The sequence below is a fragment of the Anarhichas minor genome, unplaced genomic scaffold, assembly GCF_050575085.1.
Source record: "Anarhichas minor isolate MPS153535 unplaced genomic scaffold, ASM5057508v1 ptg000027l, whole genome shotgun sequence".
Classification (NCBI taxonomy): Eukaryota; Metazoa; Chordata; class Actinopteri; order Perciformes; family Anarhichadidae; genus Anarhichas; species Anarhichas minor.
This window is the reverse complement of record NW_027466473.1, coordinates 6,363,573-6,383,996: the sequence shown is the minus strand read 5'-3', so window position 1 is coordinate 6,383,996 and position 20,424 is coordinate 6,363,573. Positions and strand designations below refer to the sequence as shown.

The window sequence follows — 20,424 nt, the reverse complement described above, 5'->3', positions numbered from 1 at the left end:
AGGGCAATAGAAACGGCGATAGGAATGCAACTACACTTGATAGCCCAGATAACAGGAGGGCCGAGAGAGCCTGCTTCAAAGACTCCATTGTGCTAGAGCCAGCAGGGCTCGAGCAGAGTGCCAGACATTATAGGGTCTGTTGTCCGTCAACAACAGTAGCTACAGCTGATATGCAATACTAAATGTAGCATCTTATTTGTCCAAAAAAGAATTCTGTGGCAGGGCTCATGCTCCACACGAAACATCACTATCTTGATATAGATCGATGGCAATAAGGAGAAAGCTGTCACACAGAAACAGATATTTACATTTTCTGTTCTAGCGTATCTTGTGACATTTTTATTTTTATTTCAAATAATCATTTTTAACCTTCGAAAGACCTCGAGTCACCGATCTAGGTGATGTTACACGTGCAAGAATGACTTTATTATGATTTCTATTCTTATCTCACGGTTTAACAAAGTTAATATTCCAATTTAATATTCACTGCACATCCTGTGAATTAAGTAAGTGCTATCTATTTTTAATGACAGTGACAAAAAGACCAGTGAAAATGGTTGAGCCACTGTGACTTGCATGCTCATCTGATTGCCAACTACGCCAGTAGCATTTAAAATGGCACTTCAACAGGCCTCTAAACTGACACTCAATTTAATTGAGACTTTTTTCTTATTGTCTTGCAAAGCATTCTCCCTTCTTAAAAGACTTTCGGTTTTACTGTGTTTTCTTCGACCAACCTAGCCGGCCCTTTAACCCTGTTTTCAGCCAAGGGATGGACTTTGCTTCCATATCTGAATTTTATGGCGAAGAAGAACCTGTTGGCCTACACTTATTAAACTTCACCTTGATATCTGAGCCAGTGGACGCTCAATAGTTCTCCACACCTACGGGCAATATTTCACTAACCCAAGTATTGGTTTCATATCAGTTAAGAGCAAACATGATCAAATGAATATCCGTCAAGGGTTCAAGTTTCAGTTTGGCTGACCGACTTGCTTATCGTGCACATTGTGCCAGACCTACTGCAATGCTTTTAGATCAAACTAATATTTATTCATTGTTTTATTTCATATTTTCCCACACACAATCTAACCAAGCTATTTTGTATTTTATGTCAAATCTGCATATTGTTATCATGACACCTTAATAAAGTTATATTTTGGGATCAGTCCAGTTTTTTATTTAGGACATACTTATATGAATACGGCCATGACAGACACTCAACATGTGCTGCTTTTTGCTCTTCTCCTAGCAGACGTTGTGGTGTCGGCGATGCTTGCTAGTGGTGTGCAGCCTTTCCATTCACATTCTGCCTGTGTCTGTTTCAGTACTCTTCACCTTTGTGTATCCACCAGAATCAGCAAATGTGTTTTCCCAGAACACATTTTGATTATTGTTTCTTCCTGTTTTTATTACTCGCGCTCGGTGAAGTGGGTCCTTGTTTCCTTTAATCAAAAAGCCATATGTGTTCTCATGCACTTTCCCTGCAGAAAGCAGGTTGACCTCTCTCCTCGAATTGGACTTGGACTGAGCTTCAGGTGACTGTGGAGACATCTGCTTCATCGAAGAACACCGGGACTTGTAACAGGCATGCAACTCTTTTTAGAGAAACCTGTTATTAAGTCGTATTAAAGTGTCTTGTAACATATACATTACCATGCCATACCAATAGACATTTCGGCCACATGTGCACTGTATGGTCGTCACTTCTCTATCATGAGTAAGAAACTTTCTGTAAAGTCAGAGTAAGAATCAAAGTGTTTTTCCCGTGGTAGCGGCCCTGGCCACTAACAGCTAGTTCATTTGTAAGCAGAGAGCGCTTCCTTTACTCTGGTGGAAGGAAGGAAAAACTGGCTTATCAGAAACCTGACCAAATATGGAGAGGTGAAACTGAGTGTATGAAGTCATGATATGAATCGAGGGTGCAGCCAATGTACTTTTTGCAACCTTTAATTAACTTTTTGTTATTGCTACATGATTCGGCATCAGGCAGGAAATGCTAAAACTCCGCCTTAATGAAACTTCTATTTTCCTTCACAGTAGTGACTCTTGAACAAAAAACAGTGGTATTGGTAGAAACCAGTATGTCTATTTGAAATGCTAATGAGATGCTATGATGTCAGCAGACATGTTATGATGCACAGTGAGTCATCCCCCCAGCTACACCCACAAGTAACCATGACAGGGATATTTTAAGAATAAAAAAAAATGCAACATAACTTGTGATGAAGCGTGAACGCAAATATGTGGGCCATGCATTGTAACAACACACCTGGAACTGACAGGAATGTTCTTCACGCGCGCTCGTGCACGTGTGTTTCCGTTTGGTGTCTCAACGTTTTCTTTCCTGCCGCTCAAACATCCACACATCTACAGTTGACCTGTGAAAGTGTAGCCAAACCGGTCGGACTGCACACAGTGTAAATACCGCAACTCTCGGACAAACAGCCTGCAGCAAGTTAAAATCAACAAGGTTTTCTGGTGAGGAAAAGGAGCAGCAACCTCCCTGATGTTTGAAGTTGCTCAGAAACTCTGCTCAGAGTGTCTCCGTTTGTTCACTGGGTGGTCCCTGAAATTCCTACAGTACTTTAGGCTGCATTTATGTTTGTCGGACTACAACCGGTTTAAGACAATGGCGATTCTGTCCAACAACAATAGGAGGAAATACAGCTGCAGAGAACTGTGCGCACACTTCACCCGCGGATGAGCCACATGAGAAATCTGAGAATAAAGGAAACTGCGAGCAAAAGGGAAGCTCTTTTTTCTGGCACATTAGTTTCCACTTGGTGTGCTTTTTACATTTCATTCATTCACTTTTTTTCACTCTGCCCTCTCCCTCTCCCTCTCCCTCTCCCTCTCCCTCTCCCTCTCCCTCTCCCTCTCCCTCTCCCTCCTTGCTCAACCTGTTTATCTGAACTGGGCAGGGCTCGATATACTCACAGCACAGGGGGAGGGCCTTGTCTGCTTTCAATCAATAACCTCTGGAATTCAGAAATACAAGTAGGTCCTGTCCCTGGCAGGCTGCACCACACTCTTGAGGGCGGGCTCCCAGGCACACTCGACGGAATCTCTATCTGCTCCTGGCACTCTCTGTCTGTTCCCGCAGGTCTGACTGTGTTTGGAGCCCATCGCGATGGCTGACCACACGTCTCCAGATTATTTCAGCTGCTCCCTGTGTGTGAACCTGCTGAAGGACCCCGTGGCTATCCCCTGTGGCCACAGCTTCTGTATGGACTGCATCAGTGGCTACTGGAACGAGGCCGACTACACAGGGATTTACATTTGCCCCCAGTGTAAGATCACATTCACCCAGAGGCCGGTGCTGCGGCCCAACGCCACCCTGAGCATGGTGGCTGAGAAGATCAAGAAGAGCGGCCTCAACCTTAACCTCAACACGTCCCAGGGCAACATCTACGCCGGACCGAGCGACGTCCCCTGTGACTTCTGCTCCGGGAAGAAATTAAAGGCTGTGAAGTCCTGTCTTAACTGTCTGGCGTCCTACTGCGAGAAGCACCTGAAGCCACACTACGAGTCAGCCACGTTCAAGCGGCACAAGCTGGTGGATGAGCTGGGAAACCTGGACAGGAAGATCTGCCCGCAGCACCAGAAGCCCCTGGAGCTCTTCTGTCGAACGGACCAGATGTGTATCTGTGCTATCTGCACAGTCAGTGAACACAGGGGCCATGACATTGTCTCTGCTGAGGCAGAGAGGGGAGAGAAACAGGTAACATCCTTTTCATAACTAGTGTTGTTAGAAGAAAAACAGACATCAATCAGCTTTTCAGAGAGTGAAAGTGTGATTTCATGTCAGAAAGTTTCATGTGTGTTCAGTACATGAGAGAAACAACAAGCTGAAACTCTCCTAATTCAACTGGAATATGTTTCACAGTCAGATAAACAATGAGGCATGTGCTTGATACATTTGATTTATACAGTCACTGGAGGGTTTTGAGTTAAAGCAAACAGTGTTTTTCCCAACCCCTGCCCCTGCCCCTGCGCTACAACTGGCAGTTGTACTTTGACCCATTTCACCGACGTTATCAGCTAAAACTGGCAGGCATTCGCCGCCAAAACAAATCCAGCTCTCTGATTAGCTGCGGGGAGGCCGGGGGAGTGTCTAACATCAGTTATCGCCTCTGAAAGCTGCTTTTCAGAGAATACGGTGTTCCAGCTGTGGGAGAGATACACACAGAAACTCTCTCTTGACTTCCCTCTGCGGCACTGGTTCCCACCTGTGGGAGTGGGGGTCTGTAATGATACTGGAATGTCAGGGAGTCGAGGCCTGCAAACGCCTCGCAATCAACCAATCGCGACGGTGTAACCACGGCAATGCACATTGAAATGACTCACCAATCACATTGCCTGTAAAGGGATGAAGAGTAGATAAGTCAACAGATACTGCAGCATAAATCTGCAGCATTCAGGGCAACTGGATCCTCCTTATGAGTAATTTAGGTGTGTTTTTATGGCAGCCATTACATGACATCACATTACAGTCATTTAGCAGACGCTGTTATCCAAAGCGACTTACAATAAGTGTATTCAACATAGGTATTCAAGAGAACTTTAGTCACCAGAAGTCATAAGTGCATCTCCTTTTTTAAGCATCTAAGAGCATAAACCAGAGCAAAAGTACAGAAACAAACTAATACGAATACAATAAGTGCAACAAACTAATATGAGCCATGCAGGCTAAATGATGATGGGGTAATACTTCATCCCACTGTTTTCTTCACAGTATTAGGAGTCTGGTTTCTCTCATCCAAAGATTAACAACCTGAGTCTCACACGTCTCACTCCGTCTCCCGCGCCCCCCCCACTCTCTCATGTTCACCCCCCCCCCCCCCCCCCCCTAGATTCCCCACATTCCTCAAGCTTATCTTGAAGAATGGTTTGGTGGGCTCGAGTAAAAGCTGAATTAGAAACCCCTCTATTCTGTGTGTCAGTGCTGCGTGCACCTTGAAACATCTCTTTAACAGTCAGGCAGCGGTAGATTGACATTCCTAACGTGATCAGAATTCCAGCACAGATTTTTTTTTTTACCCTCCTCTCCCTCCGAGATAAAAGCCAGCAGTATTAAGAAGCTTCTTTGAGCGGGGTTTATTAGACCTGCTGAAGGGCCTCCCAAGATATTCTTTGATGAGAAAGAATGTTTTTCTACTGAACCAACAAATATGGGGCTTTACATCTCACACAATAAAACAGCAGGACATTCAACTACGTCTTATAAATCTGAGTTAATGCGACTTTTATGATCAACTTTGCTGCATAATACATTTTTAAAAAGCCAGTCAGCATGGGAGTGCACTCTAAACAAAACAGTGAAATAGATGGGTGTGTAATGTGCCTTTTGTTCCGCAGAAACTCTTGGGAATCTCCCAAGCTGAGATTAAACAGAAATGCCAGGAGAGGGTAAAGGAGCTGGACGAGCTGAAGACTTCTGTGGATTCATTGAAGGTAAGAATGTATTTCCATGCAAAAGACAGACAGTGGCTGTAAGATGTTCTGTACACCGGTGTCTTCTGTATACCACTGACACCTGGGGTGCTCTGTCCAGAACTCGGCCCAGAGAGCCATGGTGGAGAGCCAGAAGATGTTCGAGGACATGATCCGCTCCATTGAGAGGATGAGGTCAGAGGTGACCAAGCTGATCGGTATCAACGAGAAGGCTGCTTTCAACCAGGCCGAGGCTTTGATCGAGCGGCTGGAACAAGAGATCGATGAACTGAAGAAAAAGGAGACCGGCCTCAAGCAGCTGTACAGCACTGACGACCACATCCACTTTTTGCAGGTAAGTAACAGCTTTGGAGCAACTGTTGGGAGAAGAAATACATCTAGAGGTCTGATTTGGTGCTAAAAGGTTAAGTAATTAGTGTATGGGTGTGGTTTTTAATAAGATATACACCCTTCTTACGCTGGCTGTTCATGATTACGATGACAGTATTACGACATGTTAAGTCCTTTGTATCACTTTGGGTGTAAGCATTTCTAAACAAGCAATTTAAGAGTTAATAGCACCGCTTATTGCACAGAAATGTCCCCATCTTTGGACAACCCTTTTACTATGAATCAGCCTCTGAAGTAATGTGTTTTAAACACTTTAAAACCATGTTCCAAGTGTGAAAAATATAGTTAGTCAACTCTGACAGTTCCTCACATGGATCACATTGATGGTAGTCTTCGTCCTTGTCACAACAATTCTTTTTTCTTTCCCCATCAGAACTTCAACTACCTCTGCACCCCCACCGATGACGGCTTCATACCCAGAGTGACGGTGAACCCTGACTTCTCCTTCGGGTCTGTCAGGAAAGCTGTGGCTGAGATCAAGGACCGCCTGGAGGAGTTTGGCAAAGAGGAGCTGCTTAAGATCTCCAAGTCAGGTGTGACCTAAGCAGCAGAATACACAATGCCTCTGCATGATAGGGAGAAAAACAACAACACAATATATCGTGCTAAATACGAATGTGTTCTGTCTTACAGTGAATGAGGTGCCAGTGTACACCACAGAAAGTCGAACATTGGACAGAAGGAGCAGAGGTGAGTGTTGTCACGTCCTATAGCAGTATAAGCACGTAGGAGGTTAATTATTATTGAAGCTGACAATGTAGTCGCCATTCATCGTAGGAGGCAAACCACAAAGTGAGTCTTTACACATGGATAAAAGAATTAAAGGCATGTGTGTGGGTGTATGCGGTTCACACTGACCTAACGCAGTGCTTCTTCTCGTGCAGGCAAAGAAATGGTGGACAACACTCCTTCTTCTCCTCCAGAGCCAAAGAGCAGAGCAGATTTTGTGAAATGTAAGTATCTGGGTGTATTGAGCTGAAGACTATTGAACTCCAACACAATTTGGTTGCCAATTAAACATTATGAAAATGTCTTGATTCTGCTCCACAGACTTCTGCCAGCTGAAAATGGACCCGATCACAGCCTACAAGGAGCTGTACGTCTCTGACAACAACAGAAAAGTCATCCGCACCAGGGACCTGCAGCCCTACGGAGACAACCCGGAGAGGTTTGACAGCTTCGCCCAGGTGCTGTGCCGAGAGGCCCTGTCCGGAGGCCGCTTCTACTGGGAGATCGAGTGGAGTGGGGAGTTCTCCATCGGGGTGGCCTACAGGAGCATCAGCCGGAAGGGCAAAGGCTCGCTGTGTCTGCTGGGCTACAACGACAAATCCTGGAGTCTGCTCTGCTCCGACACAGGCTACTCCGCCTGGCACAACCGGGTGGACAAGGCCGTCAGCGGCCCCCACTCCCCGAGGATAGGCGTGTACCTGGACCACTCTGCGGGCGTGCTGGCATTTTACAGCATAGGCAACTCCATGAGCCTCCTGCACAGGTTTGAGACCACATTTGTTGAGCCCCTCTATCCGGGCTTCGGAGTTGGAACCTCAGTCAAGATCTGCAATGTCAAGTGAACCCCGATATTTAAGCTCTCATTTGAAAATCTGAAAGTATCTTCCATGTGTTTCTCATAATATACAGCAGTGCTTTTGGAATATATATTTTTGCAATATTTTAAAACTGTACCAAACCACATTAATGAAGTTATATCATCCAATGTGTATACACTTTTTTTTTAATGCTACACATCACATATATTACAGTTTGCGTTGTGCTTTCAAATCACATTTTCATATGTTTTCTAAGACATTATTGAAATATATAATTACTACTTAATCACACAAGTACAATATAAAGTGTTTTAGCATCTGATCAGAACTGCTGGATAATATTATATCATGTCGGTATTACATTTGTACCCATTTACTTCATAAAGGGTGCGGCATATCTCAAGTGATGATGTAATTATAAGTCGTAATGGATGTACCCTGAGATAAGGAACATTTTATTATGATAGGTCAGTCCATTGTGGGCCAATATCATTGCATAAGTCATTTAAAATGTATTGCACCCTTGTGATCTGTATGAGTCAAATAATCGTGTTGGTGCATCAGGATTAGTATTATTATGGTTTCAACACATTCAAAGGAATATTTCATGTTCATTTCATTTTGTCATGTTTTGATATTATCGGAGTTGCTGAGAGTTGTTACTGGGTTTTTTTTTTTCACTTGAACTAACCCTTATTTAATTTGTATGTGTGTTTACCTATGGACAACCAGAGTATAATTGATATCACAAAAAGACTTGTTTTGTAACAAAATGATTCATTGGTAGTTCTAAATATAGAGCTAAATGAATGAATTCATGTTGGTGTTGAGATTATTTATCTATTCCTACACAAGAATATAGAAAGACCAGATGGTGTTATATCTATATTGCCAAATGAATGGTCTATTGGATTAGAAATTATGTGGATTTAAATGAGAAGATAGAGCTACTTTTCTTTTGTTTGTGCTGTAACAAAAGGCAGGGTCTAAACAATTTCACAAGTACCCGTATCAACAAAGATGTAATTTGTCCTTTTTAAGTATTTAACTGGTATTTGAACCATTTGGTTTTTAATCACATCTGTGAATTAACAAACACCCTGCTCTGAAACAAACTACAGCACTCACACCTCCTGAACATTGACGATACTTACAGCTCCCTCTGTTGCTTGATTTCGGGAACTGAACTGTAATAAATATGTAATAACCACTGTTACTATTACTGTGGGTATAATCATTAAATGAATCGTCAAGCAACTGTGGTGTGTTCTGTTCAAATGGGCTTTCAGAAAATGGGCTTTCAGAAAATCTGATGTTAACTTCAGATATATTTATCAAGACACTTTGGATTTTTCTGCATAAATCCACAATATGAGAGCAATATACTGTATTACAATACATACGCTGGTATAATTGGCCAAACAGCGACTCATTCACACCAAATTATATCTAAAACCAGCTCATTGTGTATATTTATCTATGGATGTAAAGCGTTACATTGCTTGTTAGTGCAAGCATGTTCAAGACAAGTGCAAATCCAACGTTATGACAGAGATGGGGTGTGACACAGTCAAGTGAAGATACAGGACAGTATCGGGTTTCTTCAAACATCTCCTGGTTTTCACAGCAGACCCATTTTCACAGGACTGCAATTAGATATTCCAGGTGCATACTGGTACATAAAGTGAAACCCACTGGAGGTTCCTAGTGACACATTGACTTTGTCTAATGGTGAAAGCCTTTTTTTCCCCAGAGGACATTTTAACTAGTGGGAAAAGCACAGTTGTTAGTAATACCAGAAGCAAAGTCTCTGTTGTCCAACAGTGAGCAAGTAGCACCCACAAGAACAAGCTCCTGAACCAGCCAAACAAGTTATATTATTTACACCTGAGCATTTCCTACTGTGGTGCGTCAAAATGTCCTCTGAGAAAAAGGACTATTACACTGTGTATACATCCGTGGTGGGCCGTCAGGGCCAGCAAAGCCTTCTCTGCTGGCCTAAACAGAATCACAGTTATAGCTATTTTATAATTTTTCATAAATACACTACATGTATTATACATTTTTTTCCCCATGAGCTTATTTTCTCATTGCACAGCTGCTGTCTTCCTCAGTTGCTGTGTTTCCAGTGCAGCTTGTTTTAAGTAGAGCTTTTATCCAATCAGATTTCACCTCTGTGTCTCTAGGTAAGAACAGAGGCCCGAGGCCTGCAGACTCACAAGTGAATCCCTTTGCAGTTTAAGTGAATGAGGACGATATTGTTGATTGTCATAGTCTTCAACCAATCAGATCTTTAGTTTGACATGTTGGGCATATTCTTTGACATGTCAGAGCCTTCTAGCTGGCCTACAAGTACGTGATTGGTCAGTGGGCTAGCGTGACCTGTCGGGCGGTGACAATCCCAATATCTGCTGCCTCTGTCGAGCGGACATTTTTAGCCCTCAAATGCATTAAAACGTATTCAAGAAATACAACTGGGGAGGCTCGACTGTCTTCACTGGCGTCCATGAATCGAGAAAGACTTCTTACTGGAACTAAAACGCACGGATGTACTGAACAACCGTGAGATTAAACTCTTTATAATGAAAGAAAGGAGGATGGACTTTGTCTTTAAATAGTGAACAGCAGCTTTGGTAAGTGAACTGCTTTTGTTTTTACATCTGCAGTAGCTTTAACATGCTTGTTTATATATTATTATTGAGTACAACTTGTTTTTATGAAGATGGATTTTTGTTTGGTTTTATATGCGATAGGAACCATTGTTATGTCCAATGTTGAGCTGGGGACACATTTAGTCGGTGCCAGTGTTGCCAACTTGGCGACTTTCCAAACCCTCTTGGCGACTTTTTTGTCAAAAGCTACTAGTGACAAACCGTTCTGCACTGTCGTGAACGAGCAGCGAGTGCTGCCGTGAGCCGCCCCAAAGCGCTCACTCTCACAGTAGTGCGCAGCAGTCCCAGCTGCAGTCAGAGAAGAGAGGAAACACACTCTCGGCGTATTCATGTATCTGCACTCTGCAGTTAGTGTATTTATAGGTGTTGAGCTTCATTTTTACACTTAACAAATAATAACCATAGCTGTGGCGTCATAATGAGGTGTTTCAGCTGCAGGACAGCAGTGGAGGCCCAGGTATAAAATGCACGGCCCGCCACTGGTATACATGGATAATCTATAAATAAAAACACATTTGTCAAATACATTCATGTATTATAAAAAAAATTCAAAAAGGAGTCACAAAACAAGTTTTTCTTAACAATAGATATCTGTTTATTGGTTCCCAGGATTCTTGCAGGAAGTTGAGCATACAATGCTCAAATGAAAAAGAAAAGAAGCATGACAGTCCAAATTTCAGACATCATAGCCAACGACGCCTCCTTTGCCAATGCACTCCCCAATGTAAAACCACATCAACACTTCAGTGGCCACCAGTCCATTCCTTACAGCATCCTGTGTGGAAACAAAATGTTTAATTAGATTTTCTACTGCAGAAATGTATTAAGTAAAATGTGATATTAGCCATCTTGTCAATGTCATTATTTTCTTTGAGAATTGCTTAATCGTGTTTTGATTTTGTACAGCACAGACTATCAATGACAAGAGAATAATACAATTACTTTGGCCAGGTTCCAAGATTTACAAATATTTACGGTCTCCTGGCCTGTTAAAACTTTAAGACATGTTTCACGTCTTCATTTTTCTACAAAATAATGATTTAGTTGTGACAATAATGGGTCACAGTGTGCTGTTACAGAGACCTGCAAATCACATGAATTACCAAATTTCCTCCATCACTGACTGATAAATAATGAGCTGATAGTTCTCACTCGGGTACGGGACATGTTCCATTGTGTACACCCACGAGTGTTTAATAGTCTGTTTAGAAGACTATTTAAAGAAAATAACATCTTTTCTCCATTAATATACAGTTGACACTTTAATAATATACTTGTTTTAACATACCATATTTTATTGTACATTTTCCATTTTTTAATTATGTTCTACTATTACACACTAAATCACCTTGCCAAATTTATTGTATGTGTAACGTACTTGGCAATAAACAGTTTCTGATTTTAACAGCTTTAATAGAAAACATTGTCGAACACAGGTTAATAGAGAAAGCTGTTCTCGGTAAGGTCTGAGAGTGTCGGAAACTTTTAAAAATAAATATATAATTCACAAAGTCATGTTAAAGTGCTCTGTTGTATCCAGGTTTGCCAACTTAGGCAAATCAAATTAAAACAATTTGCATGGCTAAAGTCTGCGAGGAGTAAGAGGGTAATGCTCTAAGTCATTCACCTTTAAGATGAAGGACACTTCAAAGAAACCGCTTACTTGTTAACAGTTCGCAGGGAGTGAAACCTTTCTGGCAATTTAGTCTGTCCACTCTGTCCACACTTACAACCCTGATAAATTAACAGTACATGCTTGTATTGGGCTTTCTAATGTCACGATAGTTTTTGATAACATATACATGATATATGTTGACCAATCGCTGTAGACTGACAGACGTTCTCTTTACAAACACACACAAACAGAAACACAACAAGGTCTACCTGACATTAACACACGCACCTTCACTGTGGTTTGAGCAAGACGTCCTGATTGGAAACCCTTGATGACGTTTGCGGCCCCCTCGATGGCCTTGGGGATCTCGGCAGGGGAAGGTGGGACAAGTTCAACACGGGCATAGTACCAGAAGGTCGCTAGCCGAGGTTTTGAGAAGGTGACAGCGGCTACGGGAGAAGAAATACTGAAATTACAAGTCTGGTGCAACTTTTCTACGCTGCGGCTACAGTTAGCTCATAGCATGTTGGTTGGTAGCTTTAGCCACTTAGCTAGCGTTGTCTGGCTTATGCTTAATGGGTGTAAACAACACAAATAGCACGTACTAGCTAGCTAAAAAATCAACTTAGTAAGACAAAGGAAAACAACATGAATCTCAATTCAGTGTTTCTGTGTGGAATAGCATTAGCTAGCTAACGTTATATCCCCTTCATTCAATTGATGGCTGAGTCTCAGTGTAACTGACAGCATCGGCCTAGCTAACGTTACGTCTTGTCAATAAAGATTATACTGCCTACTATTCAGTCCCCATTATTAAATACTTGCTAAGATTAAATAATACAATAAATTAACTTACCACCGAGCAGGGTAGGTACTTTAGCGACCAGTTTTTGCACTGCCTGTGCCATGTTGAAGTGTTTGTCGATGCTATCTGGACCCCCAGTTTCTGCTAGCCGAATGAATGTCACCTCCACACGAAGGACCCGTGACTTTAGCTGACCACACAACTGCCTGTGCAGAAAAAGCCTGCTTCTCTTGACTGACAGGGAGGTTCCTGGTTACAGTTTTATCATTATGGAGGTATCAGGTAAAGGTCAAGGAGACTGTGTCATTACTGACAGGTCTGATCTGATCAGGTCTGTACATTTATATTAATGTGTATATATATATATATATATATATATATATGTCTCTCTCTCTCTCTTTCTCTCTCTCTCCACCAGAGACGGGTAATGTTTACAACTCATAGCTGTACTGGTAATGGTAATTGAGCACTCAAAGATAAAATAAAAATAACTCTAGTATAAATCAAATAAAAAATGTATTATATATAAGAGAAAATAATTAATATTTCTCTCTTTCTGTCTTGCCCAATGACATACACGCACTCACGCAAGCGAGTCACTAAATGCCATGGAAACAGACCCGACCGAGGGTACTTAAGGCCTCAGAACTTTCTGATTCCTCACTCTACACTTGGACCTGAACACGAGCGGATCACCAGAGCCAATAACTCTTTGAGTTTTTAACTTCTGGAGAAAAGCTACTTGATACAACTCTTTTGGAGAACTGAACTACTGGATCACTAATATGGTCATGTTGGATTAATGTAGCCATGTTTTGCTGGGCGTCATCACGCACATAGTTCAATGCATATTAAATACGTTCATGCTGTTTACGACAAACTATTGATCGTTTTGTCCACACAAACATTGAAGTCCTTACAATTGCTTGGTGCAGAATAAATGTCTTTGACCAGAGCTCACGAGATCGCAACTGTCTCGTAAAAGCTATGCATAAAAGCGCGTAGCCATCAGCTCTTCTCCTCTTACAACAATTATGAAGCGCTGTTCATGTGCAACTTATGATAAAAGTCTTTCATTATAAACCACACAGTTGTTTCGGAGATATATATATATTATATTAGTAATACTGGAACAATATCAATAACGAAAATAATAATAATATGTACTATTACTGTTATTATTATTATTGTAATAATTATTGGCGTTGTTGTTTTGTTGTGTTTTCTGTTGCTAAAGTAACTAAAGAATGAACCAGAAAACAGCTTTATATTTTCAATTAGGTTAAGTTTCTTCTCACGAAATTCTTGCTTTTTAATCTTCAGTATGAGTCTTATTCTTCAACCAAATATTTAAATATACTTATGATATACATCATCAAAATATCCATCTTTTTAAAATACAATTCCCCAACATTAACAAATAATAATAATAATGTTTATCATTAAGTGTCAATTGAAGGCATCATTAATTGATTCTCATTCCCTCATCTGTTCAAATGAACAGAGCCAGAGCTGCATGTTTGATATTATTGTTAAAATATTAAAAGGCACAGCCTTGTGTGTTGGTGACTTTGTGACACGTGTGGTCATAGTTAGTTTATGGATATGCTGTTGTTTTTTCTAATTTAATCTTTGATTATTGCTCAATGTAATCCAATTGGTGTGTGCTCCTCTTCAGTGCATGGGTGCCTGTTTTCAGTGCATGCACACACATTTTCAGTGGGCGTGTGTGAACATTATCAGTGTGTATTAGGGGTGTAACGGTTCGCAAAATTCACGGTTCGGTTTGGTACGATACAGTGGTGCCACGGTTCGGTACGTTTTCAATACAGCAGAAAACTAGAAATGCCAGAGAAATGTCCTTGATTTTAAAATATATTTATTCATTAAAACTAACATCATAAAGTTTTTTTTTTTACTTTGAACAATGATGGAACTATACCTAAGTGATCCATCTTCTTAGCAACACATAAGCATAAAAAATAAAAACTGCTTCTTAAAAAGTTAAATGTAGTATTGTTACTTACATTAATATTAACATTATAAATTATATATTTGCATGGCGTAGGCATTTGAACGTTTCCAGAATTTCAATACAATTTGATTCTCACTTTGTCTACAGTGTTAAATGATCTATCTATCAGATCACAAATCAGCAAAGAGCTCAACACCACCAAATGATATCATGGTCAAATGGACTTATAATAATATACTGTATTAGGTCAGATCAGTTGCATCAAAATCTTGGGTTATGGTTAAATTTTGCTCAAACACTTACTGTGCACATACCCACTTTTTCATTTGTCTGGAAACTTGAATCTCGTCACGCTTTCTTTTATTTTCACAAGGATCGATTATGTGTTTGTGTTATGCATTCGCCTCGATTATATTTAAGAGTTCAACATGTCAAGTGGTTAGTGAATATTCAGAAACACAGATAAAATGTTGCACAACATAATGTTGTATTTCCCCTTCACTACTATATTTGCTGTTAGCTTTGAATTCTCAATAAACAAACACTCTGCAAGGTTTTTATATTTAATGTTTTATACTTAATACTGTACGTAAAACACAACCCTTCATTCCAACAACAACAATACAATTAACCCTTTTATATAACATAAAGGTAGTACCCGTTTTTATTTACATGACTGCTGATCAAAATGATAACTTTTTAGATCTACAAATATCTTTCTAATTTTACAAAGCCACTGGTTTCCATTCATATTTGCACAATAAGAAATATAGTATAGATTATGGTCCTTTAAAACGTGAAGCATTTGACTTTTTTTATTTCATCTGATCTGCCAAATGTGTCAATTGTTGGCTAAATGTTTTACATCACTGGATGTATAATACAGTACCAAAATTGTATATCTTACACAAATACACATTACAACATTTCTTCAACCGACGTCATTGCAGTTTCATTTTGCTGATTTTATCTTTCGGATTCCTTTATAAAACCGGATTTGATTAAAGCAATCTTGACCAATGTAATAATAATAATATTTGGCAAGTTTTTCTTCATCAGCTCAGTTTGAATTGTCTTCAGCAGAAATATGGGATAGTTGAATATCTTCAGAATGTCTTTGACGCTCACAAAGATGATATTTCATATGTGTCTTCCTCCTGCTGAGATACAAACAAGGATATATGACACTGATGAATTGATAAACGTGTAAACACATCATGTGGTAGATAACGTCTTTTTAAAAGTTGTGTACCTCACTGTCACTGACATCTCTAGTAGGTGTTTCAGTCTGCTTCAACTTGTTGTAGCCAGTCTTCTCCATGACTTGTAAGGAAAGGAAATGTCCTCCTTTCTCCACAAGCATAATCACATCCTCCACATGCTTCCCCTCCACATTTTGTCCATTGACTTCCATCACCACATCACCGTCAAGTAATCCTGCACTCTGCCCAGGGCCCCCAAAAGCCACCTACAGGGAAAAAAAGCTAAATCTATCATCACATTTGACCATCAATAATAATATCCTGGCCTGCTCTCTTCTAGTTCTTTTTGCCTCAGTAACAAGGTAATGTCGCATCTCATCCCTACCTGGCTGACGAAGGTCCCAGGACCCTGCGGGAAACAGCCCAGGTTAAAGCCAAACCCCAACGGCCCTTTTTGGAGAGAACAGTGCCTGGGCTTGCACGAGCCATCCACTTCCTTTTGTGGTGACTGCTCTGCTGCAGAGGCAGATACGCTGCTCTCCTTCTCTCTCTCATCAGCACCATCCTCACTAAAGAGAAGAGGTGACAGACCCAACTGCAAAATAAAGCAAAGAAATGGTAAAGACTGATGATCTTTATCTGGATGTTAGTCATGCTCAGCTATGGTTTCCAATCATTAAGAATTAATTTCTTTTGGAAAAGACATGTATCCAGCAAGCGCTGCCCACCTGGGTGTAAAACTCCAGCCCCTGAAAAGTGATGGTGGTGAGGGAGACCTGTTGTCCACTCAGCCTCACTCTGTCCACAATCTCCTCATGCGTCAGTGACTCCACTGACTCCCCATTGACCTCCAGCAGCCGCTCTCCATCCTGCATACCTGCCCGCTCTGCTGGACTGCCGCTGTTCAACCTCCGCAGCACATGAACTATTAATAAAAAAAACACACCGATATTTAAGTGTTCGACTTGAGTTGAGAATGCCTCTGTTTGACTTTTGCACTCTTTTCGTCCTCTCACATGTGCGTCCCGAAGGCACCTTCTCCTGCCGAAGGAGGAAGCCAAACCCCTCAGGCCCGGAGACCAGGTGTAGCGTTCTGGCCCTGTAAGGTAGGTCATGTGGAACCGCCATGGTGGGCAGGATGGGCATCCTCTGTTGCGTGTAGTTCTTCTCACTCTCACCGTCGATCACTAAGATGGTGATGTGATCGCCACATTTCTTCATCTACAGCAGAACGTTATTCATGACTGCTAGACAAGGCTGGTCATGATGACATCAATCGTGTAAAGGTAAACACCAAAACAAAGTACAGCAAAACAGTTGTGACTTTACTTTTTTTTAAATGTTGATTATGAAAACAGGCTGACTTCGTACCATCCTGCTGAGTGCAGAGTGTGTGAGGTCGGACACCGTTGCTCCGTTCATCCAGACCAGGCGATCTCCCTTACACACCCCTGCCTTCTCAGCTGCACCTCCCGGGACCAGGCTCACAGTGAAGCAGCCTCTCTCTCCTACTGAGCACAAACAGGAGGAGCCACTGAAAAACACACGCCCTTCTGTTGGACATCGAATCTCGAACCCTGGACTTGTTGCTATTACCAGGGGCGGCGTTACCTTTCACGGGCGTGAAGTTGATGCCCAGGCCTGAGGCGCGATCCCTGGTGATGTGGCAGAGTCTGGGAGGTTTGCAGCCCTCCCCCTTGTGAGCTCTGGCCAGACCTCGGAGGTCTTGACCTCGGGACACAGCCTGCTCATACTGCTCCCCATCCAACACTAATAAACATAACTGCTGTCCACTTAGCCTTATTTTCCGAGCCACCTGATTCATTAAAAAGAAGAAACAGCTCCAGTTAGAATCAGTCCTTCTGTCACTTTGATAATAAAGGAAGCTCATCTTACCTCAGCGTGAGGGACATCGCCAACGTAGCAGTTGTTGACTTCCAGAAGCCTGTCTCCATCTTGAAGGCCGCTGCGCCCCCCCACCCCTCCTGACACTACATTTCTGATGATGTGACCCTGGCGTCCCATCTCCACCCGCAGACGGAAGCCATAGGACTCCCCCTCCTCTTGTTTAAGGACACACAGTCGCAGGCTGAGTGTCCACACAGAGTCTGAGCCAGGAAGAGACAGAGACAGAGTGACGTCAGAGCAGAGTTACCTCACGGTCTCGTACACAGAAGATATTTTAGAAATGCGTCTACCTGCGTCTTCTGTGGTGACCATCACTGGGTTGTCTATTCCCTCTTTAGGATTAAATGTAAATTTACTGCAAAAGGAGAAGTTAGAGACATTTGACTGAGGTTTTAGTCGCAAACTAATGACGATTAAATGTGGTAATTTGGTAGGTATAGGAATAAAGAAAATCAAGGGCACTATTTTACTTTTGTTTAAGACCCTCTAAACTTAAAGTTTAAGCATATAATGCGTAAAAATGCCAAATTTCAATGAAAGTAATCGGTCAAATGGATCAATTTATAAATAAGTTAGTGGCACAGCCTCACCTGTTATTATCACTGAAACGACAGCGTTTAACTGTAAACAGCAGGCCTTATCTTGGGCCCAAAGTCTGAAAGATTACTATGTTCCAAAAGTCATCATGCCAAGCCAAGCCAATAACAATTTTCAAAGTTGATGACGAGCTGTATATACTTGAATGTTTAATTCTGTTTTTCAGGGTAAATGTCCAACTCTGCTCTACGCTGTGCCTGGTCATCTTAAAATGATTCTTTATTAGCAGTATAGTGTCCACGTTTAAGTTTGAACTGACACTGACATAATGAGCGCATCTCAAAATATATGAACATTGGAGCAAACAATGAAAGGACAAGCAGACTTACTCTGTCCACCCTGTGATTTCCACCGAACCTTGAAAATCAGATATCACATGGATTTAATAGCTTCAGCAACATAACATTCAGGTTGTGAAATTCAATATCCACACATTTCTGTAATTACCATATTTACACAAATATTGCTACTCATACCACACACACCAGGTCAGATTTTTGCAAATTTAGCAACTGGTTTCAGACATGATCATTAACTGTCAAACACGTGATGGTATATTAATCTGAATTTACAGTTCTTTAAACGTCTGCGAGGCTCCGTCTACTAAACTGTGAGGTGTCAGCTTTAGAGCAAGATTTGACGTTTGAGCCTCGGCTGACATAGCAGCTGACTTTAAGTATCAGGTAAGAGGCCATAAAACCGGGGTTGACTTTGTGTAATTATCTTTAGCCTTTGGCTTCTCTCAAAGGGGAGGGAATCAAAGAACATTCAAAACCTCAACGTTACAAATATCCAATGAATATGTGACAGATAAATAATCAAAACATGGCAAGGCCTGCAGTCAGTCAGCATTTTTACATAAGTGGATTATTGCATCAGAACAATTTAGATGAGATTATTTTGTCAGAGAAAAATATACTTCAGCCCTCGAAAACACTGTTTTTGTCAGTTCATGGGTTTAAAAGACAAACAAAGGGAAATGACTAGCACATTTATTGAACAATTTATTCATTAATTTTCATTCCTTCTTTTCTAATATCCAGGTGGTGTGCCGCAGGGATCCATTTTGGGCCCTGTCCTGTTCACCGTTGATGTAAAAGCGGTTGTCTCTTCTGTGTCTAAGTGTAAAATTCCCGTTTACACGGACGATATTGTTCTATACTGTTTTTCTGATTCTGTTCAATTAACCGTGAATTGCAACTCTCCTTTAATGCCCTGCAAGATGCACGTGTTAATACTAAATTGTTACTTAATGAGAATAAAACACAATTCTTGCTATTCTCCACATGCAAATATATAGATTACAATAATATATATATATATACTTCCACTCTGACTGTTTCACATTGAGAGTCACAGAATACAAATATGCTGGCAATTGTCTAATGAGAAATTCACATTAAAATATGTAGAAAGGTTGTTGATGAACTTATTGAAGCATAGTTTGTTGTACTGAAACAAAAGCTGCAGATAGAGGATTGTTGAAGCAACTTTGCTCCCAGATCTGGACTACGGGGATGTCAATGTGCAGCTGCCTCCAGGTTCATTGCTAGTGATGATCATTATGACATTCAATCTATATGATAATGCTGGTCGGCCTTCCCTGTCTGAAAGAAGTAACACCTTGTCGCACTTGAATTTGCTCATGCTTACTCATCTCCATGTTGTGGCTGTTAGCAGGAGTACAGCTGACGCAGTGAACCGCCACTGTCCTCACACTGCTTATCTATTTAATTCATCGTGTCAGTGACACTGAGTCCGTGTTGCGCTGACACAGTGTAACATAGAAACCAACTGTTATGATAATGCAACTCAATTAGTAAGTCTTTGCTCTCACAAGAATTCCATCTCTCACATCACATCTAAGTAGCTGAATAGCTTATACCACAGACTGCTAATGCAGAAAATGGGTCACTGTTTGCTTTTCCCTACCATAAACCATCTTTTTAATGTCCTAGAGCATAGTGGTCCTCTATATAAACACAAAGACAAGCTGCTGAAGCTTGATAAGATGAGAGTTTTGACTTGTAAATGCTGATCACAATTAGAAATATCCTTTTTTCCTCTTTCTTTTCAGCACTTTCAGAACGGATGGATTGAATTTCTTCAACAAGCCAAGCAATGGAAATCAAGTGTTGTATTTAAAATCTATATTTCATCAGACATGTATGCAATGGTTGGTTAACTGCAATCTCAGTTTGATCATGAATGCAGCACAGTAGAATACAAAGATAGCACAAGCATGAGACATATAAA

The 20,424-nt window shown here is 41.2% G+C and overlaps 3 protein-coding genes across 3 annotated transcripts; 1 reads left to right on the top strand and 2 right to left on the bottom strand.

The window, feature by feature from the left end:
• Positions 1–3,133: 3,133 nt before the first annotated feature.
• ftr82 (finTRIM family, member 82) lies at positions 3,134–7,495 on the top strand. The gene is made up of 7 exons (XM_076102365.1): positions 3,134–3,724; positions 5,362–5,457; positions 5,558–5,791; positions 6,221–6,380; positions 6,481–6,537; positions 6,732–6,800; positions 6,898–7,495. The coding sequence occupies exons 1-7, from the start codon at positions 3,134–3,136 to the stop codon at positions 7,416–7,418; spliced, it is 1,728 nt and encodes a 575-aa protein (XP_075958480.1). The 3' UTR covers positions 7,419–7,495.
• Positions 7,496–10,637: 3,142 nt separating this feature from the next.
• atp5l (ATP synthase, H+ transporting, mitochondrial F0 complex, subunit g) lies at positions 10,638–12,696 on the bottom strand. Its single transcript, XM_076101621.1, has 3 exons — positions 12,538–12,696; positions 11,970–12,130; positions 10,638–10,841 (listed from the first exon to the last, which is right to left on the bottom strand). The coding sequence occupies exons 1-3, from the start codon at positions 12,587–12,589 to the stop codon at positions 10,743–10,745; spliced, it is 312 nt and encodes a 103-aa protein (XP_075957736.1). The 5' UTR covers positions 12,590–12,696; the 3' UTR covers positions 10,638–10,742.
• Positions 12,697–15,585: 2,889 nt separating this feature from the next.
• Positions 15,586–18,538, bottom strand: nherf4b (NHERF family PDZ scaffold protein 4b; the record flags this gene model as incomplete). The annotated part of the gene is made up of 10 exons (XM_076102781.1): positions 15,586–15,621; positions 15,714–15,929; positions 16,049–16,258; positions 16,392–16,588; positions 16,680–16,884; positions 17,035–17,171; positions 17,275–17,479; positions 17,560–17,771; positions 17,862–17,926; positions 18,498–18,538. Coding segments are annotated over 10 exons (1,524 nt in total), but the record flags the coding sequence as incomplete, so codon positions are not given.
• Between the last annotated feature and the right edge of the window lie 1,886 nt (positions 18,539–20,424).